The sequence below is a fragment of the Balaenoptera physalus genome (assembly GCF_965194825.1).
Source record: "Balaenoptera physalus genome assembly, chromosome: 9".
In the NCBI taxonomy this organism is placed as follows: Eukaryota; Metazoa; Chordata; class Mammalia; order Artiodactyla; family Balaenopteridae; genus Balaenoptera; species Balaenoptera physalus.
The window spans coordinates 19253885-19279658 of NC_138888.1; the positions used below are offsets into that span (position 1 = coordinate 19253885).

Genomic DNA, 25774 nt, shown 5'->3' on the forward strand with positions numbered 1-25774 from the left:
CACAGGAAGCAGAAAATAGAATGGCAGGAGTGCATATATTTTTCTCCCTTCCTTGCTCCCCCAGACAGTCCGAGCAGCCTGTCCAGAGACCTCCGTGAGGCTGAGCTGTGCTCAGTGAGGCAGCGCCCTGCTCAGTGATGCCTCACCTTAGTGGTAGAGGTGTTCCGCCATGCTTGCATGCCTCCCTTCCCTTTTCCTCTCACTCTTGCTTCCCTGGGATTGTATCTCCCAGTAATGCATTAGCACTTAACCTTGCTTAGCTTTCAGGGTTCAAGGGAACCTGAGCTAAGTATCTGCGCACTACATTGCTCAGGCTCTCTTTCCGGCGTCTTCTCCATACGGTTGGCAGAATGGAAGGACCTAATGGGAGACTGAAGAGCTGGAGAGAGAAGCCTCGTACCAAGGTATCCTCCCCTCCCACCTCAGGAGGGGTCTCAGGTAGTATCTGTGACCTTCCCTGTGTCCCTCTAGCCCAGAGGTGGGAATGATTCCTACTGTTGCTCATCTCTGAGTTGCCTCATTGCCCCCTTTTACTTTTATAACCAGTTTTTTACCTTAAATTTCCTCTGTTGAACCACTTGGCATGGGTTCTTTCTTTCCTGACTGAAACCTGACTAATATAAGACCCAACAATAAAAGTTTGATTTTATTTACTACTGTTTGTGGTATGACTGAAATCAATTTCTCCTCCATAACATATTATACTTATAAGATATTATATTTATATTTCTAAAATCAATAACATAAGAAAACTGGACTTTTAACTACTTCAAAGGAAATTACCATAAGAAAGTTTTATGGGTTATCACAAAAGAAGTCAAATGGTTATTTCGACATTTTAAGTGGCATTTGATATTTAAAATGAATAATCCTTTCCTAAAGGTTATGTTTCTCAGTTAATACAAGTGCAGGTCCTACAATCACCTTTTAAGTTGCTTCCCTCCAGTCTCTGTAGTGGCTACGGAGAGACCTGGCTCTGCATCCTGAACCTGGTAGGTGGCAAATTGACGATGTAAGAATATAAGTGCTATTATTTGGTAAATGGGATTCAGATTTCATTTGTTTCCATACCTCCCATGGTACTTATGGGAAACAAACAAACATCCCCCCTCACCTCCACTCCAGGTGCTATTGAGAACGGGCAAACTTTTATCCTGCAGGGTACACAATATTATGAAAATTGGACCCCAAGAGATTTGCATTTATAGCAAGTGCTCTGTAATGGCTCAGCAAAGATTTCTGGGATCTCCTTCGATAACACTGCATGGGTGTAATGCAAATGTGATGCCAGAAATACTTCAGCATCTAGCTTAGAGATGCACACAGACAGCCTTTCCTCTGAACTTGGGGGGTGGGGGGAAAGTCTATCTTCTGGAGTATACACATGGGACTACACATGGCCTGCGAGCTCCCATTCATGGCCTGCCAGCAGTCAGAGTAACAGCAGGGAATTCTGAAACGGAGCTGGAGTGCAGAGTATCTTTAGAATGATTTGTTTTCTCTTGCCAGTGTTGTATTTGTTTGTTTGTTTGTTTGTTTTTCTTATACTCTGAATAACCAAACTGTGTAGTTTCATAAACTTTTTCACAGCAGTTGTCTGCACTAAATATTCAATGCTGCCACCCATGCCGGGGAGGAGGTCTGAGATGAACATGTGACACCCTTTGGGTCACAGAAGAGCATAAAGCCCAGGGCTTCTGGGCTGTCCCAATCATATGACTTCAGGTCTCCCTGGTTTTCCCTACCATCCAGAGAAGATAACCAACCCAGAATCCATTGGTCTGGCATCCTGTGGTAAGAGTCAAGGAGAAGTTTTAGGCCTCTCAACTTCAGAGGATATATTCCTAATACCACCAGACAGCCCCATGTGAAAAATTCCATCTGGATAAGAATCAGAAGTGGATTCTTGGGGAGAAGCAGCACTGACGTACGGCCCATACACCGTGGTTTGGCTGGAGTCATTCTCACACTACTGAAATGCTTCTGTACTGGGCGGAAACTAATGGTGTCTCTCCAAGCCCCCTGACTGCCCCATCCTACCCTAGCCATGTAAGATTCCTCACCTAAATCTTCCCATGATCCAACAACTCAAGGGTTAACCGCGGGCATGGCAGGAGGCCTCCAGCACCCTGTCGTAGCACTAAGATGGAGTTCATTCTGATTGGTGGGTTACCATGACAATTATTAAATATGTTTAATATCGCATCTGCAGAGGAGGCAGTGACATTTGCAAGTAGGGAGAGTCGCCTCAGGAGTGGTTTTCATGCTCAAAGTGGCTGATTCGACTCAGAGTTTGAGTCCAGACGGACAGCTCTTCTCAGCTGCTGAGAGATGTTGCAGGTTCCAGATCCTCCACGTTCTTTGATCAGCAGTGATAAAGCTTTTCCAGCTGCTGTACCAGCACTGCTAGACTCTTGCCCTAAAGGCCCCTAAGTATACTTCTCAGGGCCTTTCCCTTGCACGGCTGGATCTACGGCTCCTGCGAACAGCAGAGCGGCGTGGCCACGTGGCAAGACAGCAGGGGCCTCACACAGTACACATTCCAGCCCCAGCTGTGCTTTGTGACGTTCACTTGACAGCCTGTCTGCTCCCAGAGATGAATCACAGAAAATTAGAGATGGGAAAGACCTATTAGGTCATTTAATCCACACTCTTGCCAGTTCACAATCACTCCCCTATGCTCCGTTTCCTAGTGCATCAGCCAGTCTGGTTTTTAAATAGCATGGGATTCAGTCAGTGCTCTTTCCATGTCTTCTTCACCAAGAATTCTCTCTACTCCATTCAGCCAAATGCCCAGTATATGATGTTTATTTACTCTAGTTTTAAGTATACCATAATATCATGATCACTCACTTGCCCCAACCTGGAAAAAAAAAACAAACTTCTGGGAATAATTCGAAGTGAAGACTCTCTCTTGGCTGGAAAATACCAGTTTCAGGAAAATTCAAAGAACTTGGTAGAGAAAAGAGAAGTGGTAAGCAATGTTTTTGTGTTACGTCATTTCAGCTTCTTTTACTTTAGTTACACATTTATTTGGCGTCGTTCAGCTTCTGCTTTCTTTAACAATAGCTAGAACTATGAGTAAGCAGTATCATTGGCTTTGGTTTCCGCGTTTACTCCTGTCTTAATTTTTAATTTGATTATTCATCCCCTTGCTTTCTATATTGTATTTAAGACTGCAGCTCATCATTACGATTCAAATAAAGACTATTCTAAATATCCCAGTGGTTTGCCTATTCCATTTCCCAATCTTTCTTTGTCTTCCTCATTTTTGCTTAACACAAGAACAGAAACAGTACACCTGGCGCACCCTTTCTGGACAGTCTGGTCAAAGAAAAATGTCTGTGTTTTTCTTTGCTTATGCCCAGGCAGGAGGTCTCCTCATGGACACCATCCAAGAATGCATTTGTGGCTGGCTTACCTTAATTTGACCCTTTAAGCAAGGCTCACTGCACACAGACCGTACCATTCCACTCTTGTTCATTTGGATTTTGTAATCATCAATGTTCAGCACCCCTTCATGCCAAGTTCCAACATGTACATAGTCATAGCGATCAGCTTCAGTGTACTGCAGATTCATGATATCATACCTACAAAGAAAACAACATGTGTGTCTTGGAGAATATGGACATGATGTAGAAACCAAAGGAATTTGGTAAATAGGTAATAATAGAGAGAAGAAAGAGAAAAGTTAGAATCATCCCATGTCCTAATGCCAGCTACGGTCAGTATTTTAGTTTATTTAGTTTAGTTATGTATCCTCTGATTTTCCAAAATGTGTATTCCATCCTTCAGTCTCTGTTTGTGTATCATCCATATTCATTAAAGAATATATTATTCTTGTACTTTTCTCTCTGCTTATTCTCAAAAAAATTCTATATGTGCTGAGTCGATCACCATATCCTTCAAATCATTATTCACTAGATTATTCTTTGATCAAGTAACAATTCTTCAGAACACTAATTTTTAGCTTAAGTACTTTTATTCCAAATTCCTTTTTCACATTCAGTTGCCATTTTAATTACACTGGATTAAAAGAGGTGAGTTTTACCAAGTCTGGAACTTATTTTAGGTGCTAATAGAGCACAAAATCTGAGAAATGCACCTTTAATTAGCAAGGATGTTTGGGATTTAACATCTTGAGCATTGACATTTAAACTGGTCTCTTCCTTGATCAGGACAAACATTTCTGAATCCAAGTAATTGGTGTCAGTTATTTCAGTTATTTCAAATGCTGCAATGCTGCACAATGGTAAAATCTACATTTAGAAATCTTCACTGTAGCCAGAGTGTGTTCTGGGGACCAGATACATCATTTCCCAGTGTGGGCAGTGGACAGCATTTTCCAATTTGGTGGAAAAAACACAGCATTTGACATTAGAATGTATAAGCTGGAATCTCTTTCCTAATATTTTAATAGTAGATTATACTACTTAGGAATGTCACTAAACTCTGTAAGGCTCATGGGGTTCTTGCGGGAATTTACTAACATAAAGCTGTTCGCAATTGGGAGAAATACATATGTAAGGCAATATCACTATATCATTCACATTAGTAGCACTATTAATGCGCTAAAATACTCTGGTTATTTCCATACTATAAGAAAATGAGAACATCTTTGTGTTGTCATAGTTATTTCTCTCTCGATTATTGACAATTCTCTGGTATTCTTCAATCTTCTTTCCATGTTGCTATTTACTCCAAGGAAACTATAACTCAAGTGGCAGTTGCCCAGAAATGGATGCCTGACTCTCCCTCAGTGGCTCTGCAAAGTGGGGTTCTTTCCTGCAGTACCTGTGCATTCTTCACTCTCCTGCACTAGAATATGAGGCAATATCTCTTACTCTTTGTGTGTGACCCAAAGAAATAGATGGCAATTAACTAACACATATTCCTCTTCCTCAGCTCTCTTCCTCCTCTCCATAATATCCCTACCTAACCCATCCTGGAATTCTTTCCCTCTAACCCTGATACACACTCAGAATCCTCCTCAGCCCAGCACTCCAGGAAGCTACTACCAGTCAACCTTAGCTGGCATCTGAAACCTATTGGCTATATCTGGCCTAGTTCTTTATCTAGACAACTAAAATCTTTTAATAGCTTTGCTGCCTGTTCTTAATGTGCAAATGCATCCTGTCACCCACAGGATGGCTAGTGGCTTCTCCACAATCAGATCCTGGCAATTTCTATAAATAGCAGCTCCCTAAAGGGAAAGGGGACTCTCGGGGCATAAAGGAAGTCTTTCCCCTACTTTTCCAGGTGAACAAAACTTACGTGGAGTGAGAAGAGAGAAAGGTGCAACTGGAGCGTGTTATTCACCTCTCTGCTTTCTGATTTTTGGTTAATAGAGGGTTCTCATTCCTCTGGTTGCTGAGACAAACCAGAATGTTCTCAGAGTAGCTCTCTGAGTGATATCCATGTGGGTATTAACTGTGGGCTGACGGCTCGCATTCATCTTGCTGATCAAGGACACTAATCTACACCTCCAATATTTTTCCATTTTAAACTCCTTATGGTTACAGAGCCTGCTGTGAGTGTTTGGTATGAGTAATTCCCTTTTTCATTTCCTTTAATCTTTATGTTTTACTCCATATTACCTTGTTAAATCTCCTTACATACTTTCAATGCAGGCTTAGGTGTAACGCTAGCTTTAGAATATCTTTTTCCTGTAAATCAGTTTCCTAAGACTTTTATTTCAACTTCCTCATTTCAATAGGAGAAATCAGTTCACGCTTAATTAGCATTTAGGAACTGAAAAATTCACAATATTTTGGTATAAAAACATACTTTTAAAAAGTCCCAAAAGCTGGAGAAAAAAAAATGCTTGATAATACCAAGGGAAAAATACTGACTTACTGAGAAGAGGCCTTCCCCAGGGCTGTGTATGTTAATGAACACTGCTCTTTTCTCTTGACCCCAGAGTCCCTTCTCGCACGTTGGCGGTTATTTGGAATATCCTCATGCTGTAAATTACAACTTTACAGCATCCTTTCAATGCATTCAATCTATGTTGCATGATGATTAACTAAAATAATTACAAGAGGGACCAAAAGCATGAATGATGGTGTGACAGGAGACAGAAACAGAGGGAAGTGGTTGAAATAGAAATTGAATACAGATGAAGCTGACCAATTTCAAGCCTGTGGAAATGATCCTTGAAAAGGGACCCAGGGGAAAACTCTTGATTTAAATATGCAGTTAAAGATGAAGGAGAAAAAGGCTAAAATTGTGGGCCTATATTTTGGATAGTTTACAAATAGAGAGAGGAGGAGGAAACTCATGTCTACGCTGTGTGGGAAATGCATCTGGCCCTATCCTAGGCACATTGTGTATGTTATAGAATCAAGAAGGAAGGTTTCCATTCCAAATCCAATCCTTGATAGAACCTGGTTTCCAGTAGAATCCAGGATTACAACCACGGGTTTAAAGGGGGGCGGGGGGGGGGGCCGTCAGTGCTCTGAATCACTTTTTCCTCTGGCACCATTTCTTAAGGTGCTCAGCTCCTGGAAGCTTTCCACACGCCCAGGCCCTGCATCATTCCATCCTTCCCACTCTCATTTTCATCTAAAGCTGCTCCCACCTCACTGGCAGCTTGGAAGCAATCTGATAAATTCATCGCTTTAATTGCTGAGTGTTACTTATATCATTTATCCTTCCTGGAGCTGTTGGATTTTGACAGGGAGAATCCACTTAGGCCCCGCAAGGCACTCTCTAAATGTAGAACTTTAAGTTTACATGAAAGGAAGAGATATGTGGAGAATTATTTAGGGTCAAATAGTCTCTTACAGTACATTTGAAATGACATTAAGAAGGTTGCCAGCAACTTTGCCTAATTTTAGGATTAGCTAAAAGGCAGCACGATGTGGCAAAAAGATTACAAGTGTCAGATTCGGACTGCACTGCCTCTACCAGCTACTCTCTGCGTGACTTTAGGTGAGTTTCTTAGTTTCTCTGACACTCAGTTTTATCATCTGTAAAAGAAGATAATGATATGCCTACAGCAATGAGGATTAAATGATTTGATGATCTGTTTTATCACAACATATGCTTTTCTAAAATCTCTCATTTTGCAAAATTATGTACTGAAAGATAACAGGGCTTAGGAGGAAAAAACAAAAAGATTGTGGGCACACTGTGCAGTAGCCAGACTGAGGGCCTTTTTTCTTTCCTGTTGCAGGTTTTAATTTTTATCCCACTGTTCTGATCATCCCCTTGCCTAAGAAAATTCCTATGAAAGAACACAACTACTGTTTATACTGATATCATTCTCTGCATACCAATTACATATGAGCTAACTGGTACTATAAAAGCAAGTGTTGCAGAAGAGACTGTATATAAAATGACTTGGGAAAGATATATATAGTTAGTTAGATTTAATTTTCCTTTGCTTCTTGATTAATTCTTTGGAAGCCAAAGAGACTCAATAACAAACAGAAAATTCTTTCCTTTCTTGTTCCATGAAACACGTTAGCAGGAACATAAGTTAACCTGAAAAAAAGGGATACATATGTAAGACCTGGTTCTCGTCATATATTAAGCTCTTTAAGCAGGAATAATATTAAAATATTCCACAACCAGTATAGTATTGGGACTAATCAGTTAGAAGGAGGCTGACCTGACGTTGGCAGTGCCAGGGAGGGTCCTGCTGGTCAGATGTAATCTCCTTAGTATCTTGGGCTTGCAGGGAGGTCCCAGGCATTCTAAGGGAAGACCAGGGATGATAGCTGTATGTGTGTGGGGGGAGGTAGGGGGGTGGCACTTGTAGGATGCAGGATTGTGGGTATTTACCAATAAGAAGTTCTTCAATGTTTTATAATGTAATTTCCATCTAACATTAGCCCTTTCTTTTTAGCTATCTCGTTGCGTCTGTCCTCATGGCACCCAGAAACCATGAAACCAAAGGGAGCCAGAGTATCCGTCTGTCTGGCTCGAAGAGGATCACAGGGTTATTTAGATCCATTATGGAAAAGACTGCTTTACCTTCCAGGAGCATCCCCTTTCTCATCAAACCACACCTCCTCTCCAGACACACCGATGAACGTGGACTTGATGAGGAAGTCCAGGAGTTTGCTGCCATCGATGGGCTTCATGGCATCACAGAGGCCCACATGGCCAGGGCAGAGGGCGTGGTGCATGTTCTGTAGCCCATGTGCCATGGCATAGATGGCGTTGATGACAAACCCCATCTTACTGTCCTGGACATAGTTTTCTTCTAAGCTTTCATTGCCTGTAACATAAAAACAGATCACTACCAAGGTTGCAGTAATGAAGTCTAAACCTGCATGTTTAATTCTCAAATGCTTTTCAGGCCTCTCAGAAGAAGGGAAAGCCAAACCTACCTGTTCAAGCTTTGTATTTGTGACTATCTCTGGTGTATTCTATCTGCAAATAGTTTATTCAACTTTATTTTCTGAATTCAATAACAGCTTTATAACATATAAAACAAACGCCACAGAGGTGAAAATAAAGAACTTTCACATATTGCAAGGAAATCCTTAAGGAGCAATGAAAATAGCTCTTATTTCCTCTGGGTTCACGGAGACTTATATTAAAAGTCTCCCTATATCACAGTCCTGGAAAAGCATTTTTTATACCCTTTGTGACAACCCACAATCCATTGTAAATCAGTTTGTGCATTATCTAAACCCCAATATTTTCTCTTGATGAGTCCACTAATTTTATCATCTCTAGGACCAAAAAAACCTAGAGTAAAAAGAAGAACTAGGTAGTATGAATTTCTTCTTCCATACGGTCGGTGGTACAGAAATATTTGAATAAGATTTGCTAATTATTAGAAACTCAGGTAAAATGTTTCTTGATGGAAGAGTCATACTACACATTTAATCTAAACCTTTAGTTTTACCTGTGAATTTCAAATACTCTGCAACCATTTCCACCTATGTCACAGGTGACAGCCTAAATAGGTCACTGAACCTTAAGGTGTCTGGGCTGGAGAATAACAGAGTATCTTAGGAACTTAGAGAGCTTGAAGTACTTAGAAGAAATGGTAAAGAGTTTTGACTTTGCCGTTGAGCTTGAGATGAAATAAGACATTTCCAAAGAGTTCTATTTAAGGCTAATCTATTTAGGTATAGTTGAAAATGTAAAAAAGGTACATGTGCATCTACCCTAAGAATGAGATACAAAATACCCAGGCCAGGTTGAAGGGGGGACAATTTCAATTTTAACTCATCTTCCAGTGTTGCTTAATAAGAACTTGTTAAAAGTGTGATTTGCTAAAGTAATATTTTCCTAATTGAAAGAACACATCCCAAGAGGAAATAGGAGTAAGAGAGGCAGAAGGGGCATTTTAAAATCAAACTGCACAGAATAAGTCTAGAAGGTTACGTAAAGCAGAAAGCAAACAAACACCCTCCTTGAAAAAACTGCAAAGTCATTGAAATAAGGTAATTTATGTCTGCCACCCAGAACCCCTGGGTCTTAAATGTTAGTTTGCTTTCCCTCTTTTTTATATTGGGATATAAAAGAGATAAATTAATGCCATCGGTCTGATAAGTTTTAAATGAGCCTTTAAATACAGCCCGAAACTTCTAAGTGCTGGAGCTAAATGTTAAAGCTGTTAGAATTAGAGAAATTACCAGGAGTTAAAGAAGAAAAATAATAGACAAATATTGGATGGCAAAATAACCTTCAATGCAGCAGTTACTGAAAGGGTTCTAGCAGCTACTTAAAGGGTTCTACTAAAACCATCTACTTGAAGTGGCAGCTATTAAAGTCAACCCTAGGAGCAAACTGTCAAAAAATATGCGTTCTTTTCTCTGTTAGGGACAAACCTTATGACCACTGAGTCTGTTGTTTTGTTTTTGTTTTGGTAACTGCTACTAAAGATGTATTATATATTTTAAAAATTATTTTGGTGCCCCCAGTACAAATTTCTTAAGCTGTCTTGTCTAGTGGATGCCTTATTCATCAGCATTCAGACTGTAACTGGTCTTGGATTTCTTTGAGATCAATGTTTTCCTTTCGATCCTTATTTAGGGCTATCATATAACTTATTGTCCAAACTGGGTTACTTTTCTGAGTGAAGTGAGTAATAATTATTCCAGAAACACTGGTGTAAATAAGGCAAACTGGTCAAATGGTGATGTGTTTCTTGAGCCATGCTGACTTCCAACTGTATCTATTTACTGATGTTATGAGTAAGATATGTGTGTATATATGTATATATATATGGAAAATACATAAAATAACACATGTAAATATATATACATTCATGTATACATATGTATATTTATTGATACATATACACAATAAACAATTAGTGGAATATTCTTCTTAATTTAAACTAATTTTACATTTGTCTTATTTTAATGGGAAACATACACATTAATAGTAATACTGGCTACTATTTTTTGTGTTTATTATATACAATACTCAAATAATGATATCATGATAATCCTGCCAAAGAGACATGAATCCCACCGTTTATAAGTGAGGAAAGAGCAATGGTATCAAAATGCCCCCTTGATACTTGTTCTTTCTGTAAGTTGGCAGAAACATGGGTGTAGATATAGAAGTCTACAGAGGAGACACTTTTCTGGCGACTGAGGACAGGGCATCCTTCTGTGCACCAGTATCATTTTCAAGCTTTTTGAGGGCTTCTCCCTGGGATTGCTCCAAATGTGCACAGCTGTCTCTCTGAGTAGAAGTACTAGCACTCAATCTATGAACTGCAAATTAAGACAAAGAAGCCCATCCTGTCAGTATTCATCATACAGAAAACCAGGAGGCTAGGCACATGTTTTCAGGGAATATTTGTAACTCAAACCCTTTTCCAAATAAACACAAACAGCTGGTGTGTTTGTGTAAATCTAAAGCGACACATGCACTTCCCTACCCCTCCAGTCCCCTGGGTCTGCACATGAAGGGGATGGCTACCTCCCATCAGTAAGAAGTCTCTCTTCAGCTACTATCCCAGTTCATGATGAACTAGCATTTGGGAAGGCGTGACAGAGTTAGAAAATCACCTGGCCTTTACAGGACCATTTTCTTTGCCATAGCAACAGTCCCAGATGATGCTGCAAGAATTTATCATCAAACAAACAGAATATGATACAGGTTTTCCTTCTGCCCAAAGATCCTATATTTTCATGACCAGCGAATAGAGAATCCAAGCTAATCATATTGTCACTTGGTGGGAAGGTGAAAACACTCTGATTCCCTGGGGTTTAGTGTCTTTTTAATAACACTAGTCTCAGAGTTATTAGTAAGAAGGGGATTTTATGATTCATTTTCTGTGGTGCATTAACTATTACAGGCCACTAGGGTATCATTAAACTAGTACATTTTCTAATATACTAAATGGAATCAAATGATTGTAGTTGACTGTGTTTATTTACCTTCAAAAGAATACCTGCCTAACTACTTCACAGCAGATTGTGAAAATAGCTACCTTGATTCTAAATAGTAATCTTGTTCTTATTGCAAAACACAAGGGCTATAAATTGCTGCCTGAGTATGGCAGCACACAGAGCCTCCATGAGGGCAGAAACAGACTGTGTACCTTCTGAAAACAGGAAATCCACGGTGGTGGGGAGAAGGGCTGGCAATTCCATCTGCTGCCATTTAGGATGGCTCTTCAGCAGAGTGGTAACAGAGTGGTAACAGAAAGAAAGAGCTCGGAACTAGGCACTTAAACACCTGGGACCTAGTGAAATGGAGCAGGACCCTGTGGGGCTCTCCTGGCTCTGAATCCTTTCCATGTCCCCAGTTTCTTGTTTGAAAGAAATAGGCTTCATTCAGCCTCCTTGACCCTCCCTGAGTTCCAAAGTGCAGACTCAAACAGTTGCTTATCAGGGAAGGGAGGAAATGCAAAAAGAAAGGAGGAGCAGTCAAGAAACATTAGTGCAAATAAATAAGATCGTCTATACCAATTTTTTCAGATTCCACATATATGCGTTAATATACGATATTTGTTTTTCTCTTTCTGACTTACTTCACTCTGTATGACAGTCTCTAGGTCCATCCATGTCTCTACAAAATTTACAAAGCAGAAATAGAGACACAAATGTAGAGATCAAACATATGGATACCAAGGGGCAAGGGGGGGCATGGGATGAATTGGGAGATTGGGATTGACATATATACACTATTGATACTATGTATAAAATAGATAACTAATGAGAACCTACTGTATAACACAGGGAACTCTACTCAGTGTTCTGTGGTGACCTAAATGAGAAGGAAACCCAAAAAAGAGGGGATATATGTATACATATAGCTGATTCACTTTGCTATACAGTATAAGCTAACACAATATTGTAAAGCAACTATACTCCAATAAAATTTTTTTTTAATTTAAAAAAAAGAAAGAAACAATAGTGCAGCCACGGGGCAGGGTCCTGGTTCCTCCTTAAGGAATATACATAACAATATCCTCCAGTTCTTCTGCAGGCAGACCCTCACCCAGGTAGAGGATGGTAACTTTAGGCTGAGAACAAGATTCCTGGAACACTGCCCTGTAACCTCACCACCAACCAATCAGAAGAAAGTCACACACCTTGTAGCCCTCACCCCAAATTTTGCCTATAAAAACTTCTCCCCACCAAACCATTGGGGAGTTCTGTTTTTTCCTGAGCATGAGCCACCCATTCTCCTTGCTTGGCCCTGCAATAAACCTTTCTCAGCTCCAAACTGATGTGTCAGTTTGTTTGGCCTCACTGTGCATTGGGTACATGAACTTGCAGTCAGTAACACTAGAGGCAGTTCTGCTATAATATATCAACGATACATATCCAACTAGCCATGGAACTTGGACAAGTGTCTAGACCTCCTTGAGTCTCAGTTTCCTAATCTAAAAAATACCACAAGTAGATCAGATTATCTTTCTGAAGATGTCTTTCCCCCTCTAAAGTTCCTATGCTTTGCTTCTCCAATTCCACATTTATTGGTACTTAGCAAAGTCCTTTACATATACTATCTTTTTTAATTCTTACAAAACTGTATGAGTTTTGTTCTATTATCACCATTTTACAAATGAGAAGATTAAAGCACAGATAAGTGAAATCAAGGTTGGGGAGAAATGTTTACCTTTCCCTTTCCCTTCTATTAATGCTTCTTTGTGAAGAGATTCTTACTTAGTACCACCTCAGGCCTCTTGTCTTACTCAATGGGAAGAGGGGAGTGACTCATCTTTTTTGCAGGATTGAGAAAAAGAAACTGGGCATGCTTAGCTCAGCTCCTTTCTCTCTCATCTGGAGGCCTGCACTTGACAGTTCTCAAAGGTTCTGGTTGATTCTCCAGCCTTTGGAAAATGTGGGCTGTAGTCGACAGTTGTGCCAGTAGGCTAGACAGGTTAATCTAGTATTGAAAAGTCTATTGTGGTCACATATCTGATCCATGTCCCTAATCCAGTTTGTTGTGTTTTTGTCGTTGTTGTTGTTTGTTTGTCAGTTAGTTTTTTTGTTAACTTCTAAAAACTTCTTCACTGAGGTATAACTCATATGGTGCAGAAATCTTTACTGTACATTATAATATTAATAAATGTTTATTAATTTATTAATAAATGTTTACATATGTACATACCCATGTAACTGCTCCCCATATCATGATATAGAGCATTTCCAGAGGCTTCCATTTATTTAGAGCTTCCTTAATTTATACCAGCAATGTTTTGTAATTTTTCAGTATGCAGATACTAGGTATTTGATTTTTATGGTACCACTACAATTGGTGTACTTGAAAATTTTTTAAATTATTTGTTGCTAGTATAGAGAAATGCTATTGATATCTGTGTTTCAGCCTCGTATCCTGCAAGCTTGACAAATTTACTTATTAATTCTAATTTCTTATAAATTCTTTTGAGCTTTCTATGTATGCAGTCACATTATTAATAAAACATATCTTATATTTTATCTCCATCTGTTTCACTCCTGGGTCTACTCCTTAGTTGGGTTCAAATTTGGGAAGGAAATACATTGGCTGTGCCACTGAAATCTCAGGGGTTCTGAATTCAAGGTCACACAGCTACCAAGGACAGAGGCAGTGGCCTCCAGAGCTGGACCCGGTCCCTGCCACGTGACACTATGCATACAATAGCAGCCCTGCCCAACTGCTGGAGCAGTTCTATAACAGACAACGAGACATCAGTTAGGAAAAACAATTAGTTTGATGTTTATTAGTTCTGAATTTTTAGTAATATCGTCCCAGTTTGAATGTCCAAAGTGGAAAAACGTAGTAAATAAATTGAAAGAATGTTGAACTCCAATAGAGTACTTTGTTGATGCCTATTCTTTCTATTTAATTAGTACAACCTTACCACTATGCATGTAGGTCTAGTTATGTTGCCTTTTTAAATCTAGACCCTCAGCATGAAATTCAAAATAAAAAGAAACAAAACAAGCATTCTTTTATCTCATCATAACAAGGAAATGTTTTGGGAAACATTAGTAAACATAACTGTCCCTGGAGAAAACATTCTTCTGGTTTCTTGGCTTTTGTAGCTCTCCACTGCTTCTTTTTATCTGAGAGCATTATATATTCAATACATAATTTGATACAATCTCCATTCAGATCAAAATAGAAAGAACTGTAATTGTTTTATATTGTTAACATATCAAGCAAAGAAAATGAAATTCATGTTCCTTTAAATGACCTGAGTATCAGATTAATTGAGAGAAAATTAATCAGGTCATTTTTAAAATAATGACCTCAAAGGACTGAAGTGTCGTCAAGTTTTCTTGAAGGCCTGGCTATTAAATTTTCCTTATGCTTTTCCAGGAAGAATTTGTGGTAAGATTCACAACAGTCCAGCCTTGTTCATGCTCAAGTTTAAAATCTTTGAATTCTTTTTTTCCTCTGGCTCTATACTTTCCTCTTTCCCTAAAAATTTTCTCAGCTCACATCACAGAAAAATATGACCCCTCCATTATTTTCTATTCTGTTTATTAAAATGTAAATTAACTCCTATGTAGGATGGAAAAGAAGAAAGTAAGGGTCATTTACTTGAGCGTGTGTTATTAGCTGAAATTCTATTGCTTAAACCCACCTGGTTTTAACATATGTGAACAATACAGACATTTTTCTAAATACATCATCACAATCTATTGTTAAAGAGAGAAATCCCCCAGTTATATGACACACACACAGCCGACTCCCTGAAAATTGCTGATAATGTATGGTAAGCCTTCAATTCCCTGAAAATACAATTGCATTTTAGCTAATTCACATTTCAAAAAATTATAGTGTTATGTGAAAAACAAATGAGGACAATCCCCGGAGAGTTTAAGAGATGCTGAGGATTAGTCAGTAACATTCAGTTGAACTGTGGGGCTCTTTGTTTCTCTACAGAGAGAAAATAAGGGCAGCTTCTCATGCGCCTTTGCCTTTATTGATCTGGCACAAAACAGTGTCATGGAGTTATAAACCACTCCCCACGGGTCTGCAATAAGCATTTGGCAGGTAATCATAGAGAAGGAGTATGTTACAGAGAGCTGGCTGCTTTAGCCAATGTGGGAAGTTAGGGTGTTGTTAAAATTCATCAGGAACCAACTCCTGTCTCAACAACCTGCTGGGTCAGAATCCTTGCCAAGCCTATTCATCTTGGTCTCTTCTAAATGCTAAGAAGGCATATCTATGCTCATAGCTCCACTTCTACTTATTTATGGGTGATAGGAAACATGCTTTCTTTTACAAATTTAAGGTAGTTCCATGATTTAATGCTATTATGGTCCATTTCAAGTTTCCTTTTGTAGTATCTCTAGTTTCATGCTTTAGTGTTTAGATTGAGCTAATAAATCAGAGTGGATTTTGCAGAAATATAAGAACTATTTGTGAAAACTCTACTTATCTCTGACCTATTAGAGTCTAACAGCATCTTCTGATAACCAATATAGGGTCTTGTTTATTACAAAACAAAACCTTAAAAGTTATATGGCATTAGTATTGCAAATCCACTTTTATGATTGGCTTCTGATTTATACAGTACAGTATTTATAACTTGACAAAATGCTGTACCATTAAAAATGTCTACTTTGGGATATATTAAGGATATCCTATCCTTCAGCCTTTTTCCTGGAATTCATATGCCAAGTGATAAAATGGAAACTTGGAATAGAAGCTTTCCATGTTCTGCACAGGATTAAATACAGGTTTAAATACAGGCCATAAGGTTTATTACCATGCCCGCATCACCTAAGAATGAGATATACTGTGGATTTTCATGTAAAGTTCATTTCTGCAGGGCACTCTTAGTTGATATTTTACACTGATATTTTATGTAGACTTACAGCTCATGTAGACCAAAACGCTATCTGTCCCAATGTTGGTTGGGATTTCTTGAATGACATATTGCCTTTTATGTGGTGTCTCCCAACAGCATCTCTTGAAAGAATCAAATTTGGAATTCCTAAGAGCCTAATAGGAACTCATGGCTAGTGAGACTTCAATCAATATCTGTCACAGAAATTAAAAGAGTAGCTCCTAAGATTAACGTTGTCAAGCACATACAGGCAAAAAGCTCTGAACAGGGTCTATTGCTAAAACACATACAGGGTTCAGACTTTATGCAAATCTGCTTGGATATGTCAGTCACTCTGCTCAGGTTGTGAAGGGTATATTTACAGAAACAAGAATGACACAAATAGATTCATTAAGAAGGACTCCTTGAGAGGTCACAGGGCTGATCCAAATCTATTAAAATTATATTCAGGAGTGGAATATAAGCTCTATATTCTAACTGGTAAAGTTGTTTATCATAGGGTATGGGTAAACAATGCTGAAATAGCTGTACACATATACCAAGGTTGAAAAAATAAATGAATAGGGAATTCCCTGGTGGTCCAGTGGTTAGGAGTCTGAGTTTCCACTGCTGGGGGCCCGCATTTGATCTCTGGTGGGGGAACTAAGATCCCACAAGCTGCGTGGCCAAAAAAACAAAAAGCAAAACAGAAAAAAATGAATAAATGGATGACAGATGATAGAATCCAAGTTTATCACAGTTGGAGTGGGGAAGGTTACTGATAAGCAAAGGGAAAAAGCTAAAATAAACCATGTGGTACTGGAACCGAGGTAAAGGCATAAGTATGAATTTAAATTTAGCTTAATATATGTACTGATGAATTAATATAGAAATAATCATACATATGTTTATATGTGGATTGGTATATATTTATATACTTCCCAACTCTGCCCACTGAAGCAAAAACACCCTAATCATAACAAGCACGCCCAGTGCCCAGATCTTGGATTCTAACACCATTCTCTAATAAAGAGGATCAGAATGCCTTTGGAGAAATAACCAGTTGTAGGGCTGGGGCAGGAAGTATACAAGATGAGCCTGAAACATCTTGTAGTGCCAGAAAATAAGGAAGTTGCTTAAAAAATAAAACAATCGAGATATGTCAAAAGAACTCTAGAATCAAATAAAAGACCTCCCAATGGCCCAAGCTGAGACAATTTGAGCAAGAAAATCAATAATATAGTATTGGATTATAAGCCAAAGTATAAAATATAAATACTCTTGAGTCCAACTGATATAAATAAATAATTAAATAAAAAAATTAATGGGGAAGAGACAAATGTCCTGTACAGAAGAATTCCAAATAATTTATGTAGCTAATCTGCCCTCAAGAAGGTGGAGCATAATTCCACACCCTTTAAGTGTGGGATGCACTTAGTGATTTGCTTTCAAAGAGTACAGTACAAAAAACCAGATAGAAACAGAAACCTAGTAAGTGCTTCATTAGCCAGGTGATCAATGTTAACATTATCAGTGATAAATTGATAGGGTGTACTCTCGTACATTGTGTTGAGAAATATTACTCAGCCATAAAAACTCCATTCACTTCTGGGGTCTTCCTCCCAAAACTCATAATCTCAGTCTGACTATGAGAAATACATTTGCCAAACTCAAATTTAGTGACACTCTACAAAATACCTGACCAGTACTCCTAAAAACTGTCAAGGTCATCAAAAACAAGGGAAATTTGAGAATTATCACAGCTGAGAGGAGCCAAAGAGACATGAAAAATAAATATAATGTGATACCCTGGATGAGATCCTGGAACAGAAAAAGGAAAACTGATGAAATAAGAAAAAAAAAATATGGAGTTTAGTTAATAGTAATGCACCTATGTTGACTCATTAATTGTGGCAAATGTAGCACAGCAATATGAGGTGATAACAACAGGGGAAACTGAGTGCAGGGTATTTGAGAACTCCCTGATATACCTTTGCAACTTTTATTGAAAACTCTTCTAAAATACAAACTTTATTTTTAAAAAATATACAAACATTAGCATCCAACCTGGACTAGTGTCAGGTAACAAGAGGTAACATGATTGAATTCTTGCTATGTGACAGGAACTTAATCAGGTGCTTTACATATAATATCTATTCACCTCATGATGACTTATTAAATGGGTGATATTACTATGCCCAGCTTACTAATGGAAAATCCAAGGATTGTCCAAGATCACACAGCTGGACAGTGGTGGTGACTAGCCTGACACCCAGCTGACTCTAGAGCTCTCACTCTGAAGTACTATGTTGCTCTGTCTCTTGCTCAGTTGTAACCCAAGAGTGACATTCTACTCAGCAGGCTCATGGACAGATTGCATTTGATGCTATATTAATAAATGTTCATGTGTGCAGAATGAAACTTGCCCCTGATTGTAGATTATATATAATCTATAAAGAGAACATCCACACATTCCATCACATGGTGAGGTTGTCATGATTTATTTCACATGGATGATATTGATATAGAGGCAGAATTTTTTTTGCATGACTTTTTCCTATAGATGCTCCATTCAACACTCCATAGAGAAGGCTAAACCCGACAGATAAAGATCATTTGGGAGGAAACCCATCACTAAGAATCAATATTCTAGATTCTATGACCCTCAGCCACAAGAAATGATTAACTGATTCCCCAGGCTTTTATCTGAGGTTCCAGACTGCTGCAGGGTCAATTCTTCTGGGCATAAATGTCATCCATGCATTTAAAAAGTTGAAAGTAAACCTTCTTCTAAGGGGAAATACCCACAGAAAGTTAACTGAAGAATCTAATTAAACAAGTGGCCCTTGAGGCAGGCATACAGTCTTGGTTGGTAATATCAGTTTGGAAGATACAACATAAGAACAGACTTTGAAGAAGCTCCAAAGTATCACAAGGAACTCTCTCAAGCAACACCCATGCTCAGTGCCTGTAGTTAACCTAGTCTGCTAACTTAGACTGCTGGGGTCAAGTCTTTGCAAACTGACTTTGCTCAAGCTTATCAAAACACACTCATCAAAAATGCACTTGAGGATTTCCTTGGTGGCGCAGTGGGTAAGAATATGCATGCCAATTCAGGGGACACAGGTTCGATACCTGGTCCGGGAAGATCCCACAAGCCCCGGAGCAACTAAGCCTGTGCTCCACAACTACTGAGACTGTGCTCTAGAGCCCACGAGCCACAACTACTGAGTCCGCACACCACAACTACTGAAGCCCTCACGTGCCTAGAGCTCATGCTCCACAACAGGAGAAGCCACCACAATAAGAAGCCCGCGCACCACAACGAAGAGTAGCCCCTGCTCGCTGCAACTAGAGAAAGCCTGTGCATAGCAACAAAGACCCAACGCAGCCAAAAATAAATATTAAATTAAAAAAAAAAGTGCACTTGAGAACATGTGGAATTTAGCATCTCTGAGATAATATTTCTGTTGACTATGCGACTCTTTTAGTTATACCCTACTTGGATGATGCCTCAATCATGGGATTCTGTCCTACTGAAATAATTGAACAACATATCAGGATTTTTCCCTGGTGGTTTCAACTTATTCTTAGATGAGGATATGAGACAAACACAGATGGGGTCAAGATGATTCTTCCTCTACACTTGTGTACACAAATGCACTTGTTCATTTTTGTACTCAGATTGAACTTTTTCTAGTGTAATAAAGACAATTAACTTCAATTAGGACGTGGAATTTAGATAAAATAGGTGTGTCTCCCCACCTTTCAATGTATCTACTTGATTCTCAAACACCCATAAAAGAGTAGCCAACTCTAGAAAGAAGGAAGAGTGCAGAGAACTTGGCACCCACTAACCACTAAGGTTCAAAACTCAGATAGCAGAATTGATGGACGGGGTTAGTGACAACCGAGGCTAGATTGAAAGAACGAACAATAGATACCTGTAACTCACTGTAAAGGTAGAAGAAATCTAGGCTGATTTATACCAAAGCCTGTGTTATTTGAGGGCAAGTCTGGTTCTGGGTGTAAAATTCAGTGATAGCAGAACTCTTTATTACCGTGTGTTTATGCATACGTGTGTGTGTGTATGTTTGCACATGCTTTGGATTAAACAACTGTATGTGTGTATTCAAAGCACGGTACTATGTTAAGGCCTGATATCTTGCAGCATTCTTCAAATGAACTTAACATAGAAAGAGGAAGCTTCCTACGTAACACAGGGCATGCTGAGCTGTCACAGCTTTCTGAGTGAGATTAGAGATGTGGCATTGGTACCCCCGCACTGATTTCTTACACAGGTAGGAAGAAAAAGGCCACAGCAGAGGTGAATTCTACCCTTAACTAGAGATAAGAAGGCCAAAACAGAGATTAGTTTGCTGAGAAATGAGCACTGGAACCAGGGCATGTATATTCACCCTGTAGGCGATCAGAAATATATGGGAAGAGAAAACCAAGGCAGAGATTGATCAGGATGACACTGCCACATTGATCAAATATGACAGCTTCTTTTAGTGATGAGGTCAACAGGAAAACCATTAAAAGCATCTTCTCTATGAACACCTGGCATTGACTTTTCAGTCATGCCCCCTGAAAGCTCATAGAACTATAAAGTAAAGGCAGCAATGATTTTCTGCCTCAACAACTGCTGAATCAGAATCCCAACAACTACTCACATAGACTGGAACAGCATAAAAATTCATTGGTGGATTTTTTCAAGTTACATTGGTCCAGGGGGAAAAGCATTATTTTGCGTACCAAGGGATATTCTTGTTTATTGGTGAGTTTCTATTTGTCTGGCTTCCTGAATGTGAAGGAGATACAAGCTTTAGAAGTCCAGATCATCTTGTGATGCAAAGAGCAAGGATGGCTGAGAGTCATTTTGCTGCAAGAAATCCACCATAAAACATCCCCGATTCCTATTGAAAATTGCAAAACCACCATCATCTTGTCAGAATAGGCTCCACCTGCAATGAAATCATACCTTGCTCATTTTCATGCAATAAGAAGAGTTAGACAATTGTCATCTACATGATCTCAATTGTTCTCATAGTGAATGACTGACAGCTCAGGAATAGGATCATGATCTAACTGAGGCTTAATTATTATTGATGGAGACTAGGATACATTTAAGAACACTCAAAAGGAAACCTGATATGATGACTACAAGCTATTACTTGAAATTACTGAATAAAACTAATATAAATGAAGTGTCTATTTAACATATTAGTCAAATTAGGAGCTCTTAACCTCTGTAGGAATAAAATAACAAGCTGTGTATAAATGGAACACAAAATGAAGGGGGGAAGTTCAGGCAATTATTTCAGTCTGAAGCAGTAAATGAGAAAGTTCTTCAAATCTCTTAAAAGGTAGAACCAAATTCATGTTCCGTATTTAAGCTTGTGGATTAAGTGCTGTTGGAAGAGAGCTGTTCAAGGCACATACCCATTTGGTTCTCTTATGGGATGAAGAGGAATGAAGATGTCAGTACCTGGAATAATAGGGATGTTTAATACCTTTTAGAATAAAATTAAAACGAGAATGCCAGCTCATTCCTTTAGGTTATTTAACAGAATAAGAATTTAATACTGCAGTGATTGCATTCTCATTTTGAAAATCGCTCACTCAGCCATCTATGGCGCACGTTCCACCTGTCAACCTCTATGTGTATATTTTAAAAAGTCAAAATGTGTGGGTCTAACTCCAAGACAGAAATTGAGGAAAGAAATCAATCACTGTGGAATTATAGGGAAGCTTCATGCAGGAGGTGGACATAAGACTGCTGTTAAATAACGGTAAGACACAGAGTAAAGAAAAGAGAAGGAAGAAGGGGCTTCCTATGTAGCAGAAACATTGATAGGGTGCAGACACCGAGTGTGGATGAGCCAGTAAATATCCACACCTTTATTAACTTAGTTAATAAAGACGACAATAATAACAGCTATTATTCATTGAACTTTAAATAGCCAGTAGAGAGTTTTAGACTTGAAGCCAGAAGCCAAAGGAAGTTCCTACAGTCTTTCAGCATTGCAGGCTCAGGCTTCTTCCTGGTACCATCACTCCATTTTAGAACTCATCTCCTAGATGGTTGTCCAGACATCAGTGACTATTTTAAACATGCATGAATTCATGAGTTTTACTCTAAGCCATAGACACCCATGAGGTTCGGAGGGAGACAGGCAAACTAAGCAGACAAAGAAAGCAAAGTTAATGCTTTCCTATTAGTTGGGGCTTGGGCCCCAAATAAAATTCAGAATTTAAACAGGCGGGGACAGGCCACATAGAAGTCTTGTTATTCCTAAGCTTGTCAGACGCAAGTACTTTCAACCCTGCTCCATCTCTTTCATGTCCACTCAACCCCAAACTTTTCTGTTCTCCAAACCTCCAAACTTTGAGCTTGGGTTATATCACCGTTGAAAAAATCAACTTATAGCATACCTGACAGAGGTCAGTAAAATGAGGCTGTTACCTTCCATGATAAAAGCATGCCAGCAATTGGTTAAATAAACTGTCGTACATCCAGACAATGGAATATTAGTCCATGCTAAAGAGAGAGAACTATCAACGGCATAAAAAGACATGAAGAAAACTTAAATGCACATTATTAAGTAAAGGAAGCCAATCTGAAAAGACTACATACTACATGATTCCAACATGTGACATTCTGGAAAAGGCAAAACTATGGAGACAGTAAAAATATCAGTGGTTGCCACAGTCTGGGGATGGGGGGCGGTGAGATGAATAGGAATAGACAGGTCATTATATATTTGTCCAAACCCACAGAATGTACACCACCAAGAGTGAGTCCTAATGTAAACTAGAGACTTTGGGTGATTATGATGTGTCACAGGTTCATAAATTATAACAAATGTACTACCCTAGTGGGGGATGTTGATCATGGGGGAGGCCGTGCATGTGTGGGGCAGGGAGTATGTGGGAAATCTCTGTACCTTCCTCTCAATTTTGCTGTGAACCTAAAACTACTCTAAAAAAATTAAGTGTTTAAAAATATATATACTAGCATTTAACTAATATTTGATCTGTTAAGGGTTAGAAATAAGGGAAGTTTTTACTTTTCTTGTTTGTACACAAATGTTTGTATGATTGCATATCTGATCATTTTCTTGGTAAGAATTCTTTGCAGTAAAATTGTTCACTCAAGATGTTTCTTTTGACTCTTGATGCATATTGAAAATTTTTCCTCCAAAAAAATTGTACCATTTATTCTATCATCAGCTGCATATTTGAGTGTCCATTTTAACACATCCTGAACAACACTGCCTACTACCATTTTGTAAAATATTTGACAGTTTGATAGAGGCAAAATTATTCCTTTTGTTTTCTTTGGTTGCTAAGGGGGAGTAAAACTTTTTCATTATTTTGAATTGTGTATTCCTATTTCCTCATTATTTTAAGTTTAAATAATGATATTTATTGTAATATTTTCAAGTAGTTATAATTTTTTCACTTTTGTGAATTTTGTTGCAAGTAAGTACAAACTATAAGTCTGATTTACCAAGCACATCACTGTGCTGTGTCTTTGGAACAAGAATTTCCTGGCAGGAGAGTTGCTAGAAGCAGTGTTTCTGATTTCTGCCATAGCACACAGACACCTCAGAGTGCATAGTTCTATGAAAAGGCCAAGTCATGTGCAGGAAGCAATCTCAGGGTCTAGGAAACTGCCCCTCTTTCCACATTTAGTTTAGTTCCTTTGTTTATTTTGTCCTGTGAACATTTTAGCAATATCTCTACCAAGTAATTTTGTTAAAACATTCAATTTCATTATCAGTTTGCCATATATTAGAGTGTGTAATAACATCTGATGGCCACTTATAATTTTACAACCTTAGAGGAAATTTAGTAGAAAGCAACAGGCATAGAGAAGTAAAAACAGCCCTAGCATCCCTAATATCATATGGATATCTCCAGACAGAACCTGGGAAATGATAGCCTGGGAGGGGCTGAAACTGGGAAGTGGGCTGCCAGATCCTGCCTGCAGAAAACTAGTCTGGAAGCATAACCCTGTACCCAAGGAGTATTGCCTGGGCTACCAGATTACAAGTCTCTGGAAGGCATCATGCTCAGAGAGCACAATAATAATTGTGCCCCTGGAGTTGTGCAATGTGGAATTCCCTCCTAAAACCAGGGACAGAGTCAGGCAAATAAGTTTAGCAGGAAAGGGAGAACTCATGTTGGGACTTCGGAAATAGGAAGCAATGGAAGAGCCATGCAGATACCTGCAACCTGACAGTGGCCAGAGTCAGCACTCTTTCAATGGGCAGGTTGTAAGGCAGGATTTCTCTGTCTAGGAAAGGGATTATTAAGAACAATCAAATAAGGAACTCTGGGACTATAGAATGTACCAGGGAGGGGACTCAGATACAGAAATATATAGAGTTAGGTATTAGATTGGGTGGTTGAAGGTGCTCAAGACTAGGAGGAGTAAAGGTGATCCTTGTTGAGCTGAGGGTTGTAGCAGATACTATTAGTGCCCTGCCCAGATCACCTTTACCAGCCAGAATACACATACCCCAGATGCTGCACTGTGACGGATAACAACCCACAGCTGCCTTCGGTGAAGAATTGCTCTCAGACAACTTGGAGATGCCTCATCAGGAAGACCACACCTCCCCACCATCCCGACTCCATATAAGAACTTGGCCAATGACTGACTGACTCTGAAGTTCAAAAAACTGGCCTCCTTGCTAACTCTGTGGTCAATCTGTATTCCAGAGCATCCTTGTGGGATCAGACTGGCTCAGACTCCAGCTGAGACATTGCTAGCTTATTCCCCAGCCCTATCCCGAATCCCTCGCTCTCCTCTTGAGAGCATGCCTCAATATATTATTAGCAAAAGAATCTTTGCCTCTGGCTCTGCTTCTCAGATACCCAACCTAACAGGACAAATGGCCTGTAATGTACTAGACCATAGTTAATATGTTCAAGACTCTAAAACTCTTCCTGGCTTTTCTACTCCACATCAGGATTGATTGTGAGGCACTTCTCTCAATTATTATCAGCATTGGATTTTTTTAAGGTATCTGCTAAAATGAAGGTTCCTGGTCTCCATCCTAGATCTATTAAAAAAAGAATCACCATTACTGAGGCCAGAGTACCCTGGGAGATTCTCATGCACTTTAAAGATTAAGAATGATGTCCTAGGAGTTGGAGTAGGAAGTTATTGATGGAAATCAAGTGGGTAGGCAAATGAAGGGGAGAGGGTCGCAGGAGCTGGGAATAAGGCTGAAACAGAAGTAGAGATTTAATGCATAGCTAATGCAATGTAATGCAAATAAGAGGCATGTTACTAGTGAAAGCAGCTTTCCCAAACAGGGATTCAGAGCTGGAAAATATGTAATAGAGAATTAGTGTCCTTTGTTAGTTGGTGTCACTTCATTGACCCCTAGGCTTCCTACTTATAAAGTGGGAATAATGAAGCCTCCACTTAACAACCCATATGCATGTTATGGAGATAGACTGAAACAATGTGCTAGGTGCTTTAAATCAGTTGGAAGAAAAGGCATTACATAAATACAAGTTCTAACAAGCATTAATACCTTCTTGGCTGAGTTTCAA

At 39.1% G+C, this 25774-nt stretch overlaps 1 protein-coding gene across 3 annotated transcripts in view; it reads right to left on the reverse strand.

Moving 5' to 3' along the window:
* Positions 1 to 25774, reverse strand: part of GRM1 (glutamate metabotropic receptor 1) — a 402900-nt gene that overhangs the window by 61433 nt on the left and 315693 nt on the right. For all 3 annotated transcript variants that reach the window (XM_082474476.1, XM_082474477.1, XM_082474478.1), the window contains 2 exons: positions 7981 to 8227; positions 3422 to 3590 (listed from right to left, as the gene is read on the reverse strand). In XM_082474476.1, coding sequence (XP_082330602.1) covers positions 3422 to 3590; positions 7981 to 8227 — 416 coding nt within the window. The remainder of the gene's footprint in view (positions 1 to 3421; positions 3591 to 7980; positions 8228 to 25774) is intronic.